The sequence below is a fragment of the Scardinius erythrophthalmus genome, assembly GCF_964197995.2.
Source record: "Scardinius erythrophthalmus genome assembly, chromosome: 17".
Taxonomy (NCBI): domain Eukaryota; kingdom Metazoa; phylum Chordata; class Actinopteri; order Cypriniformes; family Leuciscidae; genus Scardinius; species Scardinius erythrophthalmus.
The window spans coordinates 7,713,288-7,737,855 of NC_138237.1; the positions used below are offsets into that span (position 1 = coordinate 7,713,288).

At 37.6% G+C, this 24,568-nt stretch overlaps 2 protein-coding genes across 2 annotated transcripts in view; one reads left to right on the forward strand and one right to left on the reverse strand.

The window, feature by feature from the left end:
* The window catches only part of loxhd1a (lipoxygenase homology PLAT domains 1a), a gene marked incomplete at both ends in the record, with an annotated part of 39,244 nt that extends 24,448 nt beyond the window's left edge, over positions 1–14,796 (forward strand). Inside the window, 17 exons of the mRNA XM_081390490.1 lie at positions 326–490; positions 1,489–1,670; positions 2,076–2,192; positions 4,012–4,174; positions 4,308–4,459; positions 5,119–5,328; positions 5,448–5,574; positions 6,209–6,414; positions 6,514–6,699; positions 7,208–7,335; positions 7,989–8,106; positions 8,184–8,361; positions 8,831–9,016; positions 9,171–9,341; positions 9,537–9,675; positions 14,054–14,209; positions 14,316–14,796. Coding sequence (XP_081246616.1) covers positions 326–490; positions 1,489–1,670; positions 2,076–2,192; positions 4,012–4,174; positions 4,308–4,459; positions 5,119–5,328; positions 5,448–5,574; positions 6,209–6,414; positions 6,514–6,699; positions 7,208–7,335; positions 7,989–8,106; positions 8,184–8,361; positions 8,831–9,016; positions 9,171–9,341; positions 9,537–9,675; positions 14,054–14,209; positions 14,316–14,796 — 3,065 coding nt within the window. The remainder of the gene's footprint in view (positions 1–325; positions 491–1,488; positions 1,671–2,075; positions 2,193–4,011; positions 4,175–4,307; positions 4,460–5,118; positions 5,329–5,447; positions 5,575–6,208; positions 6,415–6,513; positions 6,700–7,207; positions 7,336–7,988; positions 8,107–8,183; positions 8,362–8,830; positions 9,017–9,170; positions 9,342–9,536; positions 9,676–14,053; positions 14,210–14,315) is intronic.
* An 873-nt stretch (positions 14,797–15,669) lies between these two features.
* On the reverse strand, positions 15,670–23,113 carry psmd5 (proteasome 26S subunit, non-ATPase 5). The gene is made up of 10 exons (XM_081390949.1): positions 22,858–23,113; positions 21,161–21,305; positions 20,603–20,716; positions 20,349–20,477; positions 20,144–20,253; positions 19,915–20,057; positions 19,262–19,453; positions 17,888–17,997; positions 17,658–17,798; positions 15,670–16,337 (listed from the first exon to the last, which is right to left on the reverse strand). Exons 1-10 carry the CDS (start codon positions 23,073–23,075, stop codon positions 16,080–16,082), a joined length of 1,560 nt encoding a protein of 519 aa, XP_081247075.1. The 5' UTR covers positions 23,076–23,113; the 3' UTR covers positions 15,670–16,079.
* Between the last annotated feature and the right edge of the window lie 1,455 nt (positions 23,114–24,568).

Below are 24,568 nucleotides of genomic sequence, written 5' to 3' on the forward strand. Positions count from 1 at the left end.
ATGTATTAATGAATTCATTAAGGTTTACACATGCATAACGAAAATTAAGGTAAATTTATGTCCGTATAAATCTGTGTTTCTTTGTCATTTATGCCTTTGTCGTTTTTGTCACTTCATTTGGGATAATGTCACTTCATTTATATCAGTGGCTCTCTTCTGAATCTCCAGCACAGACGGCATTGGTGTAAATCCTACAGACAATTACTTACAGTGTACATGTGTGTATGTACATGTGTGCTTGTGTCTCTGTGGATGTATACTGTACGTGTTTGTTTGTTTGTGTGTGTGTGTGTGTGTGTGTGTGTGTGTGGGGGGGGGTTCTCAGGTGGGTCTCCAGGCTGGTTTCTGGACTGGGTGGAGATCGATGCTCCGTCTCTGGGTCAGCTCCTGCGGTTTCCATGTGGCCGCTGGCTGGATAAAGGAGAAGATGATGGTGCCATTGTCAGAGACCTGTACCCTAATGAACTGCAGACACACCTCTACACTCCCTGTATGACACACACCTACACACGACTGTATAGCTATGCCCTACCGATGTTTTACAAAGCTAATTATAATGATTACAGACTAAAACTAAACCTTATTTACTTTATATATTAATCATTTTATCTTTGAGGATGTTTTCAACGGGAGGATTTTATCAGATTTAACTCACTTGTAGTAAAAACAAACACTTGTTAACCTAAATGGAAACATTTCAATGACTTTTTGCTCTTAAAATGCCCCTATTGTGTTTTTTTCCTAAATATTACCTTTCATGCAGTGTGTAATAGCTGTCTGTGAATGTAAGCGGCCTGCAAAGTTGTAGTCAAAAGTGCAAAAAAAAAAAAAGTGATTTCTGTAAAAGAAAATTATCCTTTGCTTTGAACTTTGAGCATAGTAAATTTGCAGATGTTGTTTATGCTCATACTGCAACATTACACACTAACTCAATTAAAAAAGTGAAATCATGTGCTTTTGTTATTTTTATTAGTGTCAATTTTGTATTTTACTTACAGAAAATGTATTTTATTTCAGTTTTAGCTTCAGTCATTTTCATTCTTCAACTTCAACTTATTTTAATTCACTTAGATGATTTTTTTGTTTTTTAAGTTCAATTTTTTCATCTAATATTTAGATTTTATTTAAGCTTGCTTTCAAAATCGATTTTCAAAAGTTTAAGTCAATAATAATAACTCTAAGTCTAAACAAAATTTTGTGTTTTTAGAAGTGATTAAAACCCTTATTTTGTATGTTTTGGGGAGACTATATCTCTAAAAGGATTTTTTAAAGCATTCGCTAACTTCTGGGAACAGTTTATTTTTGCAGTTTTGTCCCCAAAAGTATAATTAAGTCAATATCAGACACAGATACCCTTAAACTAGAAACTCATATGTCAATGTACAGCTGTATCCTAATATATATATGCGAATTAGTGCCTCATCATTGTCATAGACAGACCTACACGGACCGTTTGCGATTAATGTGCATTTCTCTTGTGTGTTGCAGTTGTTCCCTATGAGATTAAAATCTTCACCAGTGATGTATTTGCTGCGGGAACAGACGCAGACGTCTTCATCATTCTGTACGGGCAGAATGGAGTGTGTTCGTCTCAGAAATCTCTCTGCGTCAATAAGAGAGAGAGGAAGATGTATTTTGAACGAGGGGCGGAGGACATGTTCATAGTAGAGGTAAATGAGGAGACTGAAGCCTGAAGTCATATCTGTGCTGGTCATGTTGCGTTTTGAAAGCTAGCGTGCTTGAAAAACATTGCTATTCGCCCTGCTTCATTTGAAAAACCTGATATAGTTTTACCATAAATTTTACTCGGCATTAAAAAAAGCCACAGAAGTTGGCTGGCATTAAAAAACAAACAAACCTGCTTCATTTGCTAAGTTTTGCTGGTGAAGTTTTGTTGCTGAACCAACACCAGACCAGTACAAACTGGCATAAACCAGCCTGGACGAAATTCATCTTGGTCTTAGCTGGTCTTTACATCTTAATTTTTCAGTTTTCTATTAATAATTCAAAGACGGGCTTACAATGACAACAATGATGATGATGATGATGATGATGATGATTCTGGGCTTCTGCAGTTGGAGGACATCGGAGATATCATTGAGAAAATCCGCATCGGTCACGATAATCGTGGGGTGAATCCTGGCTGGCATTTAGACCGGGTGGAAATTCGCAGACTGCTCCGGAAAGGGAAGGTATCAAGCTTTTTTATACCACACGTTATTAAACTTGCACAAATCTGCATCTACTGTACAGTTCAATGTGACAGACTTCTTGAAATGCAGTTGGTTTTGTCTAATCTTAGCCTACAGCATTTTTGGAAAGACTTTCAAGAGATCCAAAATAGCATATCCTGCCAATTTCAGCTCCCTAAATGTCCCAGAAATCAGCGAACTGTGGTTGATCCTTTCACATGTTGGTCAGACGTTCCCCTCCTGCCTAAATAGGTATTTTGGCCAGACTGAGCTACACTGTGGACCAGATACTGTACATTGGTCTTAATTCTGGCAACGTGAAACTAGGTTGAGTCTAGAATGTTCCCGTCTGGCCGTGGAAAACCTTCTTTTCCTCTCCACTGTCCGTCGTACACCCATTTCATTGACCCACATCTGCTCTGTGTATAATTAGTTCCAGTGACTAATCTTCTCTGACCTGTCGCTCCACTCCAGCGCTATCTGTGTACAGTAGAAGAGTGAAACGCTGTAGTGCCGTCAAGCACATCACACCACCTGATATCAACACACACGTCCACCTGCAGAAACTGTGCGTTTACACTACTGCTCAAAAGATAAAATGAAGACTTTTAATCAGAAACGATGCATTTATAATATTACAAACGATTTCTATTTCAAATAAATGCTGTTCTTTTGAACTTTCTATTCATCAAAGAATCCTGAAATAAAATGGTCACGGTTTCCACAAAAATATGAAGCAGCACATCTGTTTTCTGTTAATAATAAATGAATGATTTCTGAAGGATCATGTGACACTGAAGACTGGAGTAATGATGCTGAAAATTCAGCTTTGATCACAGAAATAAATTACAGTTTAAAATATATTACAGTAGTAACAGTTATTTAAATTGTAATAATATTTCATAATATTCCTCTTTTATTATTATTTGTGATCCAATAAATACAGCCTTGGTGATCATCATGAGAGACTACAATAAAGAGAAAACAATAAGAAACCTTCTTGACCCCCCCAAACGTCTGAACCGTAATTGTATTGTAAAACATATTTGAAGGGCAAACCTTACAACTTGGCAAAAATTAGGCATTGTGCATGTATAATGAATTAATTTAGGGTTAACGCATGCTTAATGAAAAATGAAAGTTTATTTATGTCCATATGAATCTGTGTCTGTTTCATTTTTGTTATTTTTGCATTAAATTGTCACTTCATTAAAAATGTTTCATTGAAAAATGTTACCAACCCCAAACATTTGAACAGTAGTGCATATCATATGCTTTTCGGTAACACCTTATTTTAGTGTCCTTGTTACATATGTTACATGTACTTACCATAGTAATAACAATAAATTATGCATAACTAACCCACAACCAAACCCTAATCCTACCCTAACCCTATAGTAAGTACATGTAGTTGCTTAATATTACTCAGTACTTAAATATATAATTACACTAACAATGACACCTTAAAATAAAGTGTAACCTGCTTTTCTGATGGATTTTAATATTTGATTAGATTTTTGATGTGATTATTTTACTGAAATTTTAAACTATCCCATTGTTTAACTAAACTGGTCAACATGCAGCCCAGACTCGTATCTTTGGACTCAGATAACAAGCACTCAAACAAACAGAATAATGTTGTAAGAACGACACTCAGAATTTATGTAGGGTTACATTTTAAGCAAGAATAGGATCAAGTGAAAAAATGAAACATTTAACCGTTGAATAAACACTTCATAGTATTATTAATCTAATTTCCTAGAACGGAAAAGACTAATATTCAACAAGCCAAGACTGAATAATGTGTGTGTACATGCAGGGCTCTGAGACGGCAATATTCCCGTGTGAGGGATGGCTGGCTCGCTCGGAGGAGGACGGCGAGACCATTCGAGAGCTGGTGCCGTCTGACATCATCGTGGAGAAGCTTTCACGAGACGGGACCCTCAAAGTCATCGAGACGGAGGTGGACGACGCGCTGGAGAGTGAGTCAGACTATACGTTTTTCAATTCATGCACTTCGTCAATGGGAATGAAACCCATGACCTTAGCTTTGCTAATGCCATGCTCTACTCACTGTTTGAGCTGCAGGAATGATTTTGCATGTGTGTGTTGCAGTACACACATATACAGTGACCGTAACCACAGGGGATGTGTACGGAGCGGGCACTGATGCAAACGTGTTCATCACTCTTTACGGAGACATGGGCGACACTGGAGAACGCAAACTCAGCAAGTCTGAGAACACCAACAAGTTTGAGAGAGGATCGGTGAGACACACACACAAATACACACTTATTTCTGTCTTTATGAGGACATCATCCTAATGCTTCTTCATTTTAGGTACAATTTGGACCTTTATGAAGCTATTTCCTGGCAATGTCCTCAAAGTTTGTCATGTTTTATTATCCATGTGAGAACATCTTCAGACATTTTTACCTCATGAAATCTAACTCACACTAACGAACAAATACATCATTAAAATCACCATTCAAACGTTTGTGGCCGGTAATATTTATTTAAATGTTTTTGAAAGTCTCTTCTGCTCAGCAAGGCTGCATTTATTTTATATAAAAAATACAGACAAAACAGCAATATTGTGAAATATTATTACAATTTAAAACAACTGTTTTCTATTTGAATATGTTTTCAAATGTAATTTATTCCTGTGATGTAAAGCTGAATTTTCACATCCTAACATGCTGATTTGTCGCTCAAGAAAAATGAAATAATATTTCTTAAAACAGTTGTGCTGCTTAATATTTTTGTGGAAACTGTGGTAAGTTTTTTTTTTAAGATTCTGTGATGAATAGTAAGTTTTAGATATGTCACTTTTGATCAATTTAATGCATCCTTGCTGAATAGAAGTACTGACCTCAAACTTTTCCCTCTGATTGGCTGCTGATAACGACTGCTTCTGATTGGCCAGGTGGATACGTTCACTTTGGAGGCAGTGGATCTGGGCCAGGTGTTCAAGATCCGCATTCGCCATGACAACAGCATGCTGAGTGCTGATTGGTACCTGGACCAGGTGGAAGTGGCTGACACAGACACAGAGGAAGTGTTTCTGTTTTTGTGTGAGCGATGGCTCTCGAGAAAGAGGGAGGACAAACGGATCAACAGGGTGTTCTACGTTAAGGTCTGCCTGCGTGTGTGCATGCGTGCGCCCATGCATGCATGCGTTAACAATGTTGGGTTTCAGTCTAGTTACAGGACTAGTCCAGAGTGCATTTACATATTCTCTGTGTGTGTATGTAGGGGTATGAGGGAGAGCGAGAGACCGCCTTCTGTCCAATTAAAAAAGTGACAAATTTCGACAGCAACATGAACAAGAAAAACAAGAAGCGGCATTCAGGGGAAGATGACGAAGAAGAGGAAGGATCACGTACGTACATCGTATTGAGTCCCACTCCAGAACATTCAGTGGGATTCAAAATTCTGAGACCACCAGTTAAAATGGTTCATTACAAAGTATATTATCAGCGTAACAACGTGAAATGACATTTCATTTTTTTGCCCTTTGAATTGAGCAGAATCTGAAATATTTAATCATAATTTTTATTAATCGTTATTATTTATTCAACATACTTATTTTAATTTATTGAATGTATTTTAATTTAATTAAATTAATGAAATTGCATTATATTAAATTAAATTGTAATAAATTGCATTAAATTAAAATACATTTAATTTAACTTAACTTGCAGCTTATTTTAATTTAATTTGACCTGACTTAATTCGATTTAATTTAATTTAATTATTTAATTTAATGTATTTTAAGTAAATTAATTAAATTAAATTAAATTAAATTAAATTAAATTAAATTAAATTAAATTAAATTAAATTAAATTAAATTAAATTAAATTAAATTAAATTTAATGCAATGCAATGCAATGCAATGCCAACCACCCATAACTGAATTGTGGAAGCAAGTTTTTTTTCATGATTAAACACCATTATTTTCTATTTGAATTTAATTTGAGGGAAAAAAATAAAATGTTGCGTGTGTGTGTTTGTAGTGATCCCCTACCACTTCTCGGTGACAACGGGTTCAGATCGGGATGCTGGGACGAGTAGCCGAGCGTACGTCATCATCATAGGAAAGAAGAACAAGAGGACAGACCGCCTATGGCTCGACTTAGACGGGAAGAATGCGTTCCTGCCTGGATCCCTGGATTACTTCACCTGTTATGGATCTGATGTTGGCGAGATCAAGACAGTGCAAGTGAGGAAACACACACAGATTTTTTTGTATGTCATAAGCTTGTTGTACTGCACGTATAGATACTGTCGATGTCAGATTGGTGGTTTGTGTTGTGTGTAGTTGGGTCACGATGGGGCGACCCCTGAGAGCTGCTGGTTAGTGGACGAGTTGTCCGTCGAGGTGCCGACTAAAGCAGTGCGATACGTGTTCCGTTGTAAATGCTGGTTGGCCAAAGACAGAGGAGACGGACTCACTGCCCGCTTCCTAAAAGTGCAGGATGCAGAAATGGTCAACATCCCACAGAAGGTACACCGTTTCATTTCATTAGCTCATGTAAGGTGATTACAGTATACACTACCATTCAAAACTTTGGGGTAGCTAAGATTTCTTTTAATGTTAGGCTGTATATATTTGATCAGCAGTTAAAACAGTAATTTTATTACAATCTAAAATAACTTTTCTATTTCAATATAATTTGAAATGTAATTTATTCCTGTGATCAAAGCTGAATTTTCAGCATCATTTACTCTAGTCTTCAGTGTCACATGATCCTTCAGAAATCATTCTAATATGATGACTTGATGCTCAAGAAACATTTTTGATTATCAATGTTGAAAACAGTTGTGCTAAATATTTTTGTGGAAACTTTGATACATACATGCAAACATAAAAAACAGCATTTATTTGAAATATAAATCTTTTGTAACATTTAATGTGTCTTTAAGTATTATTATATATATTTTTTTTAAATCTTACTGACCCCAAACTTTTAAAAGACGTGTATAGTACGTCATGAAAGGTCTTTTTCTCCAAGGTTATCTATGAGGTAACCGTGATAACAGGAGATGTCCAGCATGCGGGAACGGACACACAGATCTATATAACTGTGTTTGGAGTCTACGGCACATCAGAGGAAATTCTGCTGCCAAAATTAGAGGACAGGTACATATGTACACGCACACAAAGAAACACAAGTGCACAGTCAGCTGGTAATTAGTGCAAGATAAAGTTTTATGCATTTTATTTAGCAAAAATATTGATTTGAGCTGAAATTATTATAATATTTATGAAAATAGAAGGAAATTAGAATGTAACTATTAGCAAATAGTCTCCTAAACATTATGATTATATGTGACCCTGGACCACAAAACCAGTCACATGGGTCACAATTTTTAAATTGAGAATTATACATCATATGAAAACTGGATAAATAAGCTTTCCATTGCTGTATGGTTTGTTTCAACTATTTGAACATCTGGAATCTGAGGGTGCCAAAAAATCGAAACATTGAGAAAATCTCCTTTAAAGTTGTCCATTTATGTTCGAGATTGTGCTGCATTCACTCACAAAAATAAATGTTTTATATATTTACGGTAGGACATTTACAAAATATCTTCATGGAACATGATCTTCACTTAATATCCTAATGATTTTTGACATAAAAGAAAAATCGATAATTTTGACCCATACAATGTATTGTTGGCTATTGCCACAAATATACCCGTGCGACTTATGACTGGTTTTGTGATCCAGGGTCACATATATGTTTAAGCGGTCTAATTTTGTATGTTTAATGTGTGTGTGTGTGTGTGCAGGTTTGAGCGAGGGCAAAACGACACATTCAATCTGGAGATTGAGGATATCGCTCCATTGAGAAAGATGAGAGTGCGTATAGATGGTTCTGGAAGCAGACCCGACTGGTTCCTGGACAAGGTTTGTAAGAGAAGGATACATACAGTATACTGTAACTTCCCAAGCCTTTGTGCGTATTAATGTGCACATCTATGTAGGTTGAACTGCACAACCTGCAGACGAATGAAGTGGCGTTATTTACGTACGAGGATTGGCTGTCTCGCTCATACGGGCCCAGGCGAACCCTCATATGTGAAATGTCTGCCGTGATTGATGATGAGGAAATGGTGGAGCTCACCATCTACACCGTTTCTGTGAAGACCAGCGATTCATCTGGTACGAAATTCCTCATAACGGTCTGCAACTATTTTGAGGGTTTGTTCACACTTGGCATATTTGGTTGGATTAAAAAACGAACTCAGGTGCGATTGCTCTGTTAGTGTGGTTCATTTGAATAAGTGTGAACGCTGCCATCTGAACCCTGGCGCCGAACAACCGGACTGAGACCGCTGAAAAGATGAGTCTCAAGAACTCTGGTGTGGCTAGACTGAAATATGTACGCAACACGGACCAAAGACATCACAACGAACAAAAAACAGGAAGATGCGACCCAAAAAAAGGACAGAATGCTCAAGCTTTTTCTAAATGTATCATTTTCTTTTTTGGTCCATACCAAAAGAACCCAGAGAACCGAACTGCAAGTGTGAGCACACCCTGAAACACTTTTCATACTGTTAAAGGCTTGATTGGTTGTTTTTATAGTCACAGATAGATTGTAACCTATGATTGGTTGTTGTTTTTTTAGCTGCTGGAACCGATGCTAACGTGTGGATGATTATTTTCGGCGAGAATGGTGACACTGGAACACTAGCTTTGAAAGAAAGCAACAAAACCAACAAGTTTGAACGCAAACAGATGGACACATTCCGTTTTCCAGACATCCTCAGCTTGGGCGAGCTCTCGAAAGTGCGCATTTGGCATGACAACTCAGGTAGGCCAATCAGAGCGCTCAGCACAACCACTAATGAGCCAATGAAATTAGTGATGAGCAAATTAGCCAGTTCATCTCAGGGTAGGTCTGTCATAAAACCTTTATAGGTTTATATGCTCAAAACTATTTTATATGTGTGTGTTTGCGTTGGCAGGTCTGGCTCCTGGTTGGCACCTGGAGTATGTGGAAGTGCATGATGACATCATGGATAAGAAGTTTCGTTTCCAATGTGACCGCTGGCTCGCCAAGAAAGAGGATGATGGACAGATAATGAGAGAGCTGGCGTGTGCCAACAGTGATGCTGTGGATTTTGATGAAAAAACCAGTGAGACAGACACAGTCTATATGTATCTCCATACAAATGTAGCTTAAAAACTGTTTGAGATTAGATTTTTTTTTTTACATAAAGGTATATTACATTTTAAAATGTAATATAGCAGAGGAGGCTTCTTTCAAAAACATAAAAAAAATCTTACTGACCCCAAAATTTGCCATGTGTTTTGCTTTCTGCCTCATACAGAATATGAGATCGTGGTCAAGACAGCAGATACAGATGATGCTGAAACCAAAGAGAACGCATGGATCGTTCTAGAAGGGAAGAAAGGACGTTCCAAAGAATTTGTAATGGAGAACTCGACTAAGAAGAAGCGTTTTTTACGGTAGGTGTACACATAGGTGACGGGATGCGGGTGCGTTATGTTCCTGTTATCAATGTAAAGCTGCTTTGAAACAATCTGTATTGTACAAAGCGCTATATAAATAAAGGTGACTTGACTTGTATGCCAGGAATATGAGCCAGGACTCTAGGGGGCTCCAAGTTACCACTTTGGAATTATTTTTAATTGTTTATTTTTGTAGCTTTTTTTATTTTGTATTTTATATCTTATATACAAGAACAAGTAGTGATTGAGAGGTGAAATGGATGAAAATTTACCCCACAAATCACGTATTACAAAATCAGAACGAACAGAATATTGGTAGGAATGGTTCCAGTAACAGACTGGGAAAGAGTAAATCCTAATGCTCAAAATAATTAATTGGTTTGAGTAGGACAAACTTAAATTAAATGAATTAGTTAAGTCAAATTAACTTTTATGAGTATTTAGCACTTTCTTTTTCTTTCAAGTTCACAGAACTGATATATTTTAAGTAAACTGAACTGTTTCATTGTTTTGAGTTTTATGAAATTATTTATTTTAATTTAGACGAACTTAAGTTTAACTGAAACGGCTGGGATGTCTATTTCCCAGCATGCTTTGCCGATGGCACTCGAAAGGGAGAGTAAATGCTAAAATTCAGTGTAGTATAATGTTTTTTTTTGTGTGTAAGATTAATGTTAAAGTCCCCATGAAATCAAAATTGACCCTATTTACTTTGTTAGCGCATATTACTAGTCTTGTGGTGAACAATTAATCCGTGCAAGAAAATATTTTAAAAAAAATTTTTTTACCATGGTAATCTTTAATCAAAATCTGAAAATGCCCCTCCCCTCTGCATTGGAGGACCTTCTCTGATGACGTAGGTTTGAGGAATTGGTTTGGGCAACGCTTAACCACTCCCCTCAAACCGTTAGTCTGCTATGAACAGAGATGGAGAGGAGGAGCGCTAGAGTAAAACCCTGCCCTCTGTTCAATATTCCGTTTCACTGGGAAATACGTCATAACACTGGAGAAAAGTCGTTTGCAACTTCCGGTTCACGGGGACTTTAAGTGTGAGATTTAGTAGTGATTAATGTTTTGTTATGCTAATTTAGAAGAATTTCTGTTAATGTTGGCTTTAGGATAGTTACCATCATGGTGACAAGTGGTGCATGCAGCTTGATTTGAGAGCAAATAATCCTTTTATATTGTTACGCTCATACAGCAAGTGCTTCTGTATAACATACTATTGCTAATATGTTAGCAAACTAGTATGTTAGCAGATTAGCTTTTTAAAGCTAACTAAGTTTATACTAATAAAAGTGTTCACATTGAGATTACATGAACATTTTAAGTTAATTGTATGAATTAATGTACTCATACATTTTAATTGTTGTTAACTTGAAATGTTTAACAAAATAAAAATCTGCTAGTTCTGCTTACTTAAACTTTGAATTTCAGAACTTAAAAAAAATTGAGGCAATTGATTGCCTTAAATGTTTTGAGTTCTGCCAACTTATTTGGGTTTACAGTGTACTTCATAGATTTAAGTTATATTAACTGAATGGAATTAGTACTATTAACTTTATTTACCCAAGTTATCTTAACAATAAGTTATTGAGTTACTTGGACACAAATCAAATATTTTTTTATGCTTAAATTGTTTGAGTTAATAAACTTAAATGATTTAAGGCAGTCGGTTTCCTCAAACGGTTTGAGTTGAACTAACTCATCAGGTTTTACAGTGTAGTGATACATACTGTTAAAACTACAGCTCTGCAATGATAAGCTATACTTTTTGTGTTATTATAAGCTTTTTGCAGTGTACAGCCGCGATGTTTGCTATTTCCTGATTTTACTGCCTTCTGGAATGTCTAAAATAAGAATTATATGAAATTTTTGTAATGGAGGGAGATTTAACTCTTGAATAAAAAGACAGTGTATGCTGTTTAGATGAACACTGTAGCCTAGTATCAATAGACACGTCCCCAATATTTGATTTTCTTGATGCTGCTCGGTATCTGTACTGCACATGTACGGAGCCCCGAAGTGGACATGGTGCTGGGAGAAACTGTCCCCGAGAAACTTTGCATTCGCTCGCAAAAATGTTGTGTCTCTGCGAGTGAATGCAAAGTTTCTCGGTAGAACGCAAAAGCATTGATATAATTTTTCCTCCCATCTCATATTTTTCTTCACCATGTCCCTTTTAGGGGCTTCGTAGTATCGCTCTCTGTGTGTTTCGGTTTATATTTTTAGGCTGGTCCACCTCTGATACAATCTACTCTACTTTTTTGAGTACATTTTTTTTTTTTAAATTACGGACTCGTAATTTCTAATTAAATATGACAAGACAAGAAACATTAACGGAGTCATATTTGGCATAGAATTTTGAGTAAGAGTGAATGTTTCCAAATATTTCGAATACAAAGTTCTGTCATTAAACTCTATGGCACAGGCTAATACAGGGGTGGGCAAACTTTTTGGCTCAAGGGCCACACTTGGTTTTAAAATTTGACAGAGGGCCGGCCCAGTAGCAGATTATGAAACACGATCTCATGAAAGTGCGTATCTATGCCACGAATTTTATTTCTCGTGCCATTTATACACCAAAAAAGTTTTTTTTGCGTGCATATGCTACGCACTGTAAACCCCTTGGTTAGGATTAGGGGTGCGGAGTGCGTGCCTATTATACGCCATAAAGTGCGTATCATATGCACGCGAAAACTGCGTATCATAAGCACTACAAATAGCCTACAATTCGTGGTATTCGCATTTTAATTGAGATCGGGCTGAGCAAACACATTTACGTTGTGGCAACGTCTGCGCGAAATTCAACAACTAAACTAAAACGCAGTAGTGTGGACGGGCCTGAGAGACGACATTCTGACAATACATTCTTTATGCTAGACATCCCCCATTTAGCATGTTATGTTTTGAGGTTAATTTTTAATTACTCAGATGTTATTTAATTATAACCTATACTTTTTAAATATTGTTTATCCTTATTATTATTTAATGGGCCAAACAGTAGATTAGAAACAAAACACCTGCAAGTGTACACTTAGAAGAGTAAAAATGACAGAAGGTTACGTTAATTCAACTTTATTAAAACTGCATATGGCAATCAATTTGCACTTCCAAAAGTCATACATTTGTGGAAAAAAACGAAATAAACGAATATACAAATTTATTTTAAGAATAATAAAATAAAACATAAAAAGCAAAGGCAGATCAGAACATTAAATGAACAAAACCGGGTTCTGCAACGTTAACATGGCAGACAGGGGAGCGTAGTCGAAAGCCGGGCAATAAAGGTCGGTAAACGGAATCAGTCAGGATACATCCACAAATCCAGAGGAGCAGAGAAACTATAGCAGACAAATCAAAGGAAAAACTAAACAGGTGTGCAAGCGGTTACTAAACATTTTTTTTTTCTCTGTGAGTTTCCAAAAAAGGAAAAAAAAATTAACTTGCAACAAGTCTATGCGCTTAAGTTGCTGTCTGTTTGGTTTCCATGGTGACGCGTCATTGCTTGTTACGTGACACACCGCAGCCACAACAGCGCTAAATGAATGATGATCTGCTTTTATGTCATTTTTCCTTTTTTACATTTGTTAGCTATGGCATGAAATATCTGATATTCCGATTGTCAAATATGCAACGCAATATATATATATATATATATATATATATATATATATATATATATATATATAACGCAAAGTATTGCAAGAAAAAGGCCAAATGAACGCGATCTTAAGACAATTTTTTAAATACTCGACTGGCCGGATTAAACAGCCTAACGGGCCGTATGTGGCCCGCGGGCCGTAGTTTGCCCACCCCTGGGCTAATAGGTCCGTATCTCAACCTGCTTGCAGTCACATGATTCTCTATAGGGCACAGCTGATTGGTTCCTGCTGTATCAGTTATTAACCTTCAAATACTTGTACAGTATTTGCTGTAGCAGCGCAGTACGCTTTCAGAAACCCTCCACCTTCCCCAGCTCCACCTGGATAGATCTGCTACGGGTAATTTATCTATGCTATATTTCACTTTCTGTAGTGAATAATGGACTGGGGTTTGAGACTTCTTCACCGTCATAACTCTAGAGCAAAGTTTGCACTTTGCTTGTGTGATATCCACTGGCTCTCCTTCATGGTTTAAAATGGAAATATTTCAAATATTGTGCGATAAATTTCTTTCAACAATTGCTTGTGAGATGATGGACAGCGATTAAGATTTTGCAGGTGTCATATCCGTGATAAAATTGATTAATTATTAAATAAATGAGTAAATAAATAAGTACCCCCCCCCCCCCTCCTCGGACTTGCGGTTCCCCATGGATTTGCTATGTTTTCATTGGTTTACATGCGTCATTCTGTGTAATGTGTGATTTCAGAGGCTCTTCAGACCGCTTTGAGTTCTCCTCCAAGGAGTTGGGAGACATCGCTAGTATCTGTCTGGGACACATCCCTAAAGATGGCAAGAAAGTCAAAGTTGAAGCCTCCTGGTTTGTGGAGGAGGTTGTTGTCACAGAGACGGAGCTAGGCAATAAGTGAGTGATTTTAAGAGCGGTGTTATGGTTTAAACCTTTAGGATCTGAGTTATTGTCTGGTAAATGCATGCTCTTTACTATCCCTAACCTGTCCTTTTCCACTCAGGTATATCTTCCGATGTGACGCCGCCATCCCTCTTTCCTCAAAACGAGACGAGTTTCAGACATTCGAGTGCACTAAATTCATCGAGAGCTTCACCAGCAAGGCCCAAAGCCTCAAACCTGTAAAATACGAGGCCATTGTTATCACAGGCGAGGAGAAGGGCTCAGGCACCGACGCCAACGTCTTCATCACCATCTTCGGCACCAACGGCGACTCCGGCCGGAGGCAACTCTGCCAGAAGTTCAGGAACCTGTTCGAGCGCGGCCAGACCAACCGGTTTATTCTGGAACTGCTGGACATGGGCGACTTGCTCCGAGTGTGTGTGGAGCACGATAACTCCGGACTCAGTCCCGGTTGGCTCCTGAGCAGGATCGAAATTACGAACACGGCCAATGGTGTGACGACGATATTCATTTGTGGGAAATGGCTGGACAAGAACAAAGCAGATGGGAGGATAAAACGTGTGATCTATCCAAAGTATTGACATTTAATCAACCGATCAGTGGTTAAGTCAGTATTAGTAATGACACTTCATTACATGACATTCTCAGATCAACAATCCTGTCATTATTTACTCGCCCTCATGTTGTTCCAAACCTGTATAAAACAAAACATTTTCATCAGAAGTCAGAGTTTTGGATCAACATGAGGGTGAGCGAATGATGAGGGTTTTTCTTTTTGGTAAAATCTAGAATCTAGATTTTGAGAGTATGTCAGGTAATACTGATATATGGTTTGATATTTTGTTCCCACTGAAGTGAATTGGAAGAACCAGTCTTCATCTTAATGGCAGCTGATTTTTTTTTAGTATTGTCTCAGGAACAGTTTGAGAAGATGAATGAAGGGGTGTTGAAGGAGTAACTGTATTTACACCTTTACTTTTAACTGGCCAATCAAATACACTCTGCGTTCGGATCATGTGTATTGCTCAGATTGTTGAAGAAAATAGCAGGATTTTGTTTTCATGACCCTCAGCTCTTCTCAGATCACTGGGAAAACTTTGGAAACCTTTGACATGGAACATTCCAGTCTCTCTTTTATCTTCCAGAGTGCCACTTTCCAGTACATGTCACCAAATGTGCCTCTAAAGAGTTTTTATGGATGTGTGAAAGAATATGTTTTTGTTTGTATTTTTAATGTTATTATTTTGTACATTTACCTCTGTGAGGCAGTAAGGAGCGCATGTGTGTGCAACACGGTTTGTCCAGTAAAACTCAACCCTGAATCCACTGCTTCACTTTTGATTCATCATTTACTCCAGTCTTCAGTGTCACATGATCCTTCAGAAATCATTCTGATATGCTGATTTGCTGCTCAAGAAACATTTCTGGTTATAATCAATGTTGAAAACAGTTATGCTGCTTAATATTTTTGAGGAAACCATGAATCATTTATTTTCAGGATTCTTTGACGAAGTTGAAAAGAACAGCATTTATTAGAAACAGAATCTTTCGTAACATTATAAATGTCTTTACTGTCACTTTTGATCAATTTAATGGTATAAATCAAATCATATCAGAAATAAACCACTCAAATGTACTTTTTATTGCCACAACAAATTACAAACCGAACTAAATTCAACATCTGGAAGTATAAACAGTTGAACCACTGTGAGCGTTAAGTGCTGTAGCTCAAACTGCTCCAGAAGAAGCTGCTAAAAGAGCTTTTGGTCACATTTCATCTGTTCTCGAGAGAAAAACAAGCCTCTGACATTAGAAAAAAAGAAAGAAGTTGGATCTCCTAGTGAAGTATGAATTTGTGCGTCTCTCAGTCGGCTCTCTCTGTGGTGACTGTAGACACGGCAGTGATGTGATAGGGTCCCTCGTTCATGTAGGTTCTTAGCTTTAAGTAATTGTGCGCTCCAAAGATCTCCTGAGCGCTCGAGGAGCTCAACAGCGCCCCCACCAGCTCAAACTTACAATCCTTGGCTTCTTTTCCCTTCCCCACTGAGCGATCCATCACCCACTCCAGGAATCCAGGAGTGTCCATCATCAGCTGCTGACCCCACGGCTGACAGCCAATGGCCTGAACACAGAACAGTGCAGAACACAACGTAAGCTGCGTTTTATGAGATCACCACACACACGACTTCAGCTGCGTTTGGATTAACCGATCGGTCCTTGCAGTCGGGGGAGGTCTTGAGGTCTTGACGTGAAGTTATACACTTTCTGCTTCCTGAAGTGACACTCGAGCGGAGCGTGTGTGCTTTATCACACATGAAGTGAATCAGATACAATAGTTGTCAAATACACAGACGTTTTCATGTAGCGACAGAAGCGCTTTTCAAGCAATACTTCATGTACTGCTTTAAGTCACCATGAAATTAAATTTAAATAAATCTTCTTATTTATAGAATATTGCAGTGTTTATTATAAATTATTTATCCGTGCACAATTTTTAAAAGTCATGTGTAATCTTTAATCAAAATAACTTCCCCTCCCTCTCGCAATTACATCTCTTTTCTTCTCTGATGATGTGTTTACTGGTGTGAGGGCGGGGCAACCTGTCACTCACATGAGATTGACCAATAGCAAACCACAACCATCCAATCAATTCCCCATGTACAAAATCAAGTCCCGCCCTACATTTGTTGTTGGAGAAGCCATTTCACTGAGATATTCATCACAATAGGGAAGAAAAGACTATCACAGCTTCCAATTCACACTGACTTTTACAGTAGATCATAAGCAACCCGTGAAGGAGCTGTTACGTCCTCAGACTCGGATTTAAGCGTTTCTATGTCAACATTATCAATTCCGAAATGATTCTGCAGCAGTCAGGTGGTACAGGTCAGAGCTCTCTAAGTTGTTTGCATTCATTATTATTGTAATGTTATGTGCTTTGAGACATGAGGTAATTTTACACCGTCTCTCGTGACGCTTTGCAGACTCTGCTGTGTGTGTTCATGTGTGGCTTTAGAGACGCTCTGAAGGGAGGTCGGGATCTTATGCTTTTAAAGCTAGCTTGCTATTGCTAGCCTCTACGAAATTGCCTAACCTAGCTTTAAGACTTTATTATACCGTTTGAGATATTTAAGACTTTTTATGGCCTTAAATTTGATCAAACTGAATTTAAGACATTTTAAGGATCATCCCTGTTTGTAAGTCGGTGGTGTCTCAAATCAGAAAAAATGTCAAAGTCCGTTGCTGATTGGTCTGTGCAGAACATACTCTAACATCGTCCCAATTAGCCTATTTATGCACTATTCTATACAATTTTGTAGCATTAATAGTGCAAGTTGTGTGTTCACAATGACATTTTTCAAAAAATAAAAAGTGCACTTTAAATGTGCACACTACGTAGTTTAGTACATTGTGTATAGGGCCTCTTTGTAACACAACTCACAGTGAAGATTCGTAGCGCGCTGCAGTGGAGCTCTGGGAAGGGTTGTGTGCTTATGTTCCGTATCATCGCCATCGGCTGAGAGCTCAGACAGTTAAACCACGACTCGGTCAACAGTAACAGGTCATCCGTCTGCTGCTCCACCTACACAAACCACAAATATTTCAGCTTCACAGGAACATCTGAAAACAAATCCTGCTCCTATGAGGAAACACCCCCGCACACACACTTACAGGTAACGTGATCAGCTGCGCCAGAGCCTCCAAACATCGGACTCGGAGTTCAGTGGCTCCCTCGAAGGCCACTTTACTGATTCTCTTCAACACCGATGTGAACTTCTCACCTGCGGAGTTACAAATATTTCAGAAACAAAGTCAAGCATCACGGTTACTAGTCAGAATGTTTATCAATGCAGATTTACAGATTCAATTCAGTAAGATTCTGATTCGCAAGCTTTTGATTTGATTCATTTAAATGTATGCATTTTGCAGACACTTTTATCCAAAGCGACTTACAAAAGCTCAATTTAGTTCTGACTCAGTTTATGTCCCTTTTGCTTACATATGAAAGTAATTCTCTCTTAGATAACACTGTAAATTATACAGAGAATCTTTTAAAAATAATTTTAAATAATTAATAACAGGGCCCAAACTTTACCGTTCAATTTTCTATTAGTTTAACAGATAAATAATCAACAACCAAAAACTGCTAGTAAACTTGAAATTGCATTTCTCATATAAAAATGATATATAAAAATGATAAAAAAATGATAATCTTTTCGATGGTCTAGTCAGGGTTTCAGATGCTTGGGTGTCATCCTTAAAAAAATAAATAAAAATTTTCAATTATAAACTCCAGTTATAAACTCCCATGAAAGAATATAGAAAGTTTGCATCTATAAAGAGTCTATTTGAATGAATCAATAAAAGAACCAGCTCATAAGAGTCATTTGTATGTTATTAGCTGCATCCTTCGAAAGGCTGATTGTGTCTCAGCGGTGCGATGAAGGCATTCCCAATTCAAAGGCTCCTTCAAACGCGGTCTCAAAATGCTTCCTTTGGTTCCCGGGCAATGAAGGATAAAACAGATAGATCCTTCGCAGCCTCGCCTACCCCAGAATTCATTGCGCATCGGTGACGACAGGATTTTTTTAGAGAGAAATTTCTGGATTACACTTACATTACAGTGTAAGTATTGAGTTTCAACTTACTTGAATATCTAATGCTACAAATGTAACCAAAAAACGTTAAAGCGGATCAGATATTGACATATCTTACTTTCTTATTGCGATTTTATATAGTTTTTACTCTTTATTATGTACATAAATGGACCTAGGTGAACATTAGACAGGTTGTGAACCCTGTTTTGTTTTCAGACAGCTGGATGTAACTTAAAAAAAAAAGTCCAGTACAAACATTACTGGCGCTCATCAACGGCAGCTGTCACAAGTCTGAACACTCGGTGCGAACTTCGCGCCCTTTGAAGGCCGTGTCCTAGTAAGGATGCAGCCTCTGAATTGGGACACAGCTATTAAAAGCAGATCTGAAACAGAACCATGACTCACTTTGAATGGCCTATTCTGAGGATGCGTTCACTAACACGGTTACCTGTTTTATGCAGGACCTGTTTACCCTCCACGGTCCCGCCGAGGACTCCGAGCGTGTCCAAGGCAACAGGGGTCAGTGTGGGGTCAAGGTTCATCGCCATGGAGAAGACCACCTCGAGGAATACTGGGTACTTCTCGCAGACCTGCTGAGGGCTATCCATGATCGCCAGACTGCCGAAGAACTTCACCAGACCTATAACAACAACAACAATAATACATGTAAATATTTTTATTTTTCTTATGTTTTCTTATTGTTATTATTTATTTTAAATATTTAAAAATTGTTGAATATAAATTGTTTATATTCAAATAGCAAAAATGTAATTATTATTATTAATTATATATTTTAAATATTTATATTATTGAAAATGTTATGTAAACTGTTGAATATAAATATTTCAAATGCTGAAAATGTAAATATTATTATTATTCTTACATTTTCAGCATTTTAAATATAGACAATTTACATTACATTTCCAATATAATATAAGGATTTAATATATTTCACAAAAATATTCACATTTTTAGCATTTATAACATTTATATTTAAAATTTTCCATGACATTAGAAATGATTACTGTATAAGGATTTATAGATAGATAGATATCTCTCTCACACACACACACACACACACACACACACACACACACACACCTGGAAGGTAAAGGCTTGAGAGGGCATCGGATTCTGCTGCGATGATCATGTTGGAGATTTTATCCATGATGCCTTGCTGTGCCAGATACTGACGGCCATGTTGACTACGAGCCAGATTGGTCACCATCTCTATAGCAGTTGCTCTGGAAAGAGAAGAGAGAAAGTTTATCTCTGCAGGCATAAATGTTTCATAGTACATTGTATGTGTGTGTGTGTGTGAGATCATTACCTGACCAAAATATCATCTCCGGTCAGTTCTTCCAGCAGCTGTGAGAGTAAACTGCTGTTGGCGCAGTAACCCAGAGAGACTGGAGACACCGTGGACACTTCCACGATCAACTGGACACACACACACGCACACACAGCAGAACGCACACGATTAAGCTCCAATCTCTCATAAAGTTCACTCCTTTCATACGTCGATTATCACGCACCTCATAAACTCTGTATCTGATGATGTCACTGGTGTGCATCACATCCTTGAGCTTGTTCAGCAAATCAGAGCGGAACAAAGCATCAAGCCCCGCCTTCGTGTTGCTGAGTTTACTAAGAGCAGCTATCGCCTGACAAAAAAACACATATAAAAGAACAAAAACCCGCTTCAATATAATTCATGCAGGAAAAATTGTGTTTTGACGGTTTTCTTTTTGCCTGTTGTGATATTGCGTTGCAGCGTGGGTCTCTGTACCTCTTTGGCCACTGCGATACGTTCAATGCTGATGCACTGAATCACATCACACAGGATTTCCACGCTGTTCAGCATCTGGGTCACTCCGTCAGCGTGACCAGCCACACGGCCGATCTGTGGACACAGACACACAACGCATGGATGAATGACATGAAAGATCAACCCATATTTGGAGTGCAACAGTAAAAATCCCATTCATTTACTCCATAGGGGAATTGATTCTGAATAATAACTAACAGACTGTAAGCTATTAAGTTTTTAATCAATGGTTTATGCCTTTGTTGAAGACATCAGCCTGCATTTTTTTACTTATTTTTTAAATAATCGTGTTTAACAGCAGAATTCCTGGTGAAAAACGTCATTACCCATAATTCTGCAAAGAAATCTCCACCTTATAAACCTTTAAAGACAGCCGCACTGTGAGCTACAAGGTTGTTAATCAATGCTATTTGCTTCTGTCAAAGCCATTAGCTCGCATTACTTCAACTAAGGTTTAAAACAATTGTCTTTAACAGTGAAATTCATGGTGAAAAACTTCATTGCACCTGCACCACTGACCTGTGTGAGGGTGAGCACTTTGACCGAGTCATCCGGGTGGTTCAGTCCACTCTGGAGCGCCGTCTTGTAGTTCTGAACCAGCTGGACGGGTTCTAGAGCCTGCAGAACACGACTCAGGATTTCCACACACACCTCGATCTGCTCTCTGCACCCAAAACAGTCCGAATTTAGTTTTACATCACATTTTCCACCCTTTCCCTTTTTGCAGGTTCATTTTTAAAAGAATACTCCTGAACATAATTCATATACATAAAAAAGGAAATTTATGATCCAAATGTACAGCCTCGTAACATATCAAACTCTTATTTCAAAAAAGCAAGACAATCCTGTTTTTCAAGGTATAAAATTATTCTCAACTACAATTTTTGAGAATACACGGCTACAATTTTTTTTTCATATTGTGATTTTTAATTTTTCAAAAATGATTATCATATTGTTAGGCTTGATGATTTTATGCAAAAAATGGTTTAATGTTTGTGTAATATATGGATTATAGGTAAGTTTTATTTCAACAAAAGCAGATCTAGCGTAAATGTTCTATGCTCTAAGTTTTGTGGCATTTAAAAATATTTTTTCAAGTTTATTTCAGCTGAAATCTAAATTATTTACAATATATGTTGTTTGCATGATCTATTACTTAATGTGATATATATATATATATATATATATATATATATATATATATGTGTGTATATATGTGTGTATATGTATATATATATATACAGTACTAGTCAAAAGTTTTGATGCACAGTCTTATTCAATTATTTTCCTTTATTTTTATTGTTTTCAACATTGTATATTAATACTGAAGACATTGAAATTAGGACAGAACAAATATGGAATTATGTAGTCAACAAAAATGTGTTTAATAACTGAAAATATGTTTTATATTTTCGATTCTTCACACCATCTAAGGTGGATTCAGATCGGGTGATTGCCAGGCCATCTGATGCAGCAGTCCATCACTCTCCTTCTTGGACAATTAGCTCCTACATAACCCTTCTAATAAATGAATTAACTTATCCTCTGCAGCAGAAGTAGCTCTTGGTCGCCCTTTCCTGGGACGGTCCTCATGAGAGCCAGTTTCATCACAGCGGTTGATGGTTTTGGTGACTGCACTTGGGGATACATTCAAAGTTTTTGAGATTTTTTGGAATGACTGACCTTCATTTCTTAAAGAAATACCTTTTCTCTTTACTTAACAGAGTGTTTCTTGCCATAGTATGGATTTGTGCAGCAGTTGTAGTAGCACTAATAGTTATCTTGACTCTGTACCCACCCTTCCTCTGCACAAGACAACTAATGGTCTAAAGCTCATTAGAAGGCAAGAAATGTCACAAATTTACTCTTGTCAAGACACCTGTGAACTGAAAACCATTCCAGGTGACTGTCTCGTGAATCTGATGAGAGAATGTAATGAGTGTGTGTGCCAACCTGTCATCAAAGCTAAAGGTAGCTACTTTGGACAATCTAAAATATAAAACATATTCTGGGTTGTTTAACATGTTTTGCTTACTACATAATCCCATACGTGTTCTTTCGTAGTTTGGATGCCTTCAGTATTAACGTACAATTTTGAAAATACTAAAAAAATAAATAAAGAAAAAACACTGAAGGAGAGTTCAGTTATATATGCATCAGTGTGCAGTCTGCAGTATTTGTTGTGCCCGTTGACTCAGCAGTCTATCAACACTCACTTGTCATTTGTGTTTAAAAGCCCGAATATGATCTCCAGTCGTGCTCCAGACACCACCTGCCTCAAACCGCTCACGGGCGTCGATAAAAGGACCGTGCGGAGGCTCTTGAGCTCCTCGATAGGATCTTCTGATGCACAGATTTCATTCAGCAGACTCTGTATAGGCGCCGCCATGATGCAGCCAATGTTTGCGTCACGTGACCGAGGGGCGGGAAACATGATCCTAGGCTCATTTGCATACCGTTTTGCGCACAACTGGCAATCTGAATGAGAAATAAATTAATCCTTACAAAAATTACTATAATATAATGTAATATTTAATATATTATAATTAATATAATATATATTTTTCTCTCAGTAGCCGTTAACTTTTGGCGGAAACTACGGATACCACGACAGCTGTGTAAAGTAAGTGCAACAATGGACGATATGTTTGACAAGTAAATCAAATCCATGTAAATTAGCTTGTTTCTGATTGTAATGTATTGACTGACTATTAATCGTTTCCTCATGTTATTCAAATATATTACACTAATTTTTTATGTTTTTTTTTTACACAGGAAGTTTTGATAAGTAAGTTAGTTACCTATTGAGAGGTCACTTGCCAGTTTCCACAGGTGGGCGTTCAGGTAACGTATAAACGCTCTGTATTTTATTTTATTGTATAATATGTGTGTTCGTTCGTACATCTACACAGCTTTAACTCGTTAGCTCTGGCGTCTGTTAGTGACTGTGTGTTCCTTGTTTTCAATATAAACACCTTCTCCCTCACTAAATACGGATTTGATTGTGAGGAGAGAATCTGTACGTCCCTCTACTGGCCGCTAGATGACGCCATTGGGGCTTGTAGTCTGTCCTTTATCTTCATTAATTGATTATTTGTGACTTAATTAACTGCGGGTTTCCAGTTTTTATGTCAGCAAGTGTACCTTACTGTGATAGTATCAGGTGGTAATACCATGGTACACACACATATATATATACACACACACAACACATACATATACTATTGTACTGATTGGTTTCCATGTTTACATACCACATCATTGCCATGAACCAAAACCATGTCAAAAAATGAATACACCTATGTAAAAGCACCATAGTAGTATAATCTTGAACCATACAGTAATACCACATTACCTTTGTGTTAGTGAAGGCTCTAATAAAATGTATTTATTGTCGAATAAGCCGGGTCTGTATCTTCAGATCTCAGAACGTCATCATATCTGGTGTTGGGACTGGAGTGTATGTTGAATGTGTATGTTTCTCCTTGCATGGTGTTTGTATGTCTCTTCACATCAGTGTTTGTGGACTATGTGAGTGTTTGTGGTGCGTGCCGACCTATTGCTGGGTATTGAGCAGTAATCCCTGTTAGGCAGTGGGAATGTTGGCCGAGTGCCAGTGGATAACTTCAGGATCATTCCGGATTATTCCACACTGGCAGCTCCATTTAATGCCAGCTGGGCAAGTGCCCATCCATAGCGCTTCTATACCGCAGGAGAAAATGTCTTAAGATACACATACACATACACTACCGTTCAAAAGTTATTGGTCTGTAATATGATTTTGAAAGAAGTTTTTTCTGCTCACCAAGACTGCATGTGTTTGATGCAAAAACAGTAATATTGTGAAATATGACTCCCCAATTTTAACTGTTTTCTATGATGTGAATATATTTTAAAATGTAATTTATTCCTGTGATCAAAGCTGTA

Excerpts from the sequence above, each read along its gene's own strand:
- psmd5 (XM_081390949.1), bottom strand. The coding sequence starts at position 23,075 with ATGTTTCCCGCCCCTCGGTCACGTGACGCAAACATTGGCTGCATCATG. Across the intron at positions 20,058-20,143 it reads GGAGATGATATTTTGGTCAG|AGCAACTGCTATAGAGATGG; the intron begins GTAATGATCTCA and ends TTCTCTTTCCAG. Across the intron at positions 16,338-17,657 it reads GCGCGCTACGAATCTTCACT|GCCATTGGCTGTCAGCCGTG; the intron begins GTGAGTTGTGTT and ends TTCTGTGTTCAG.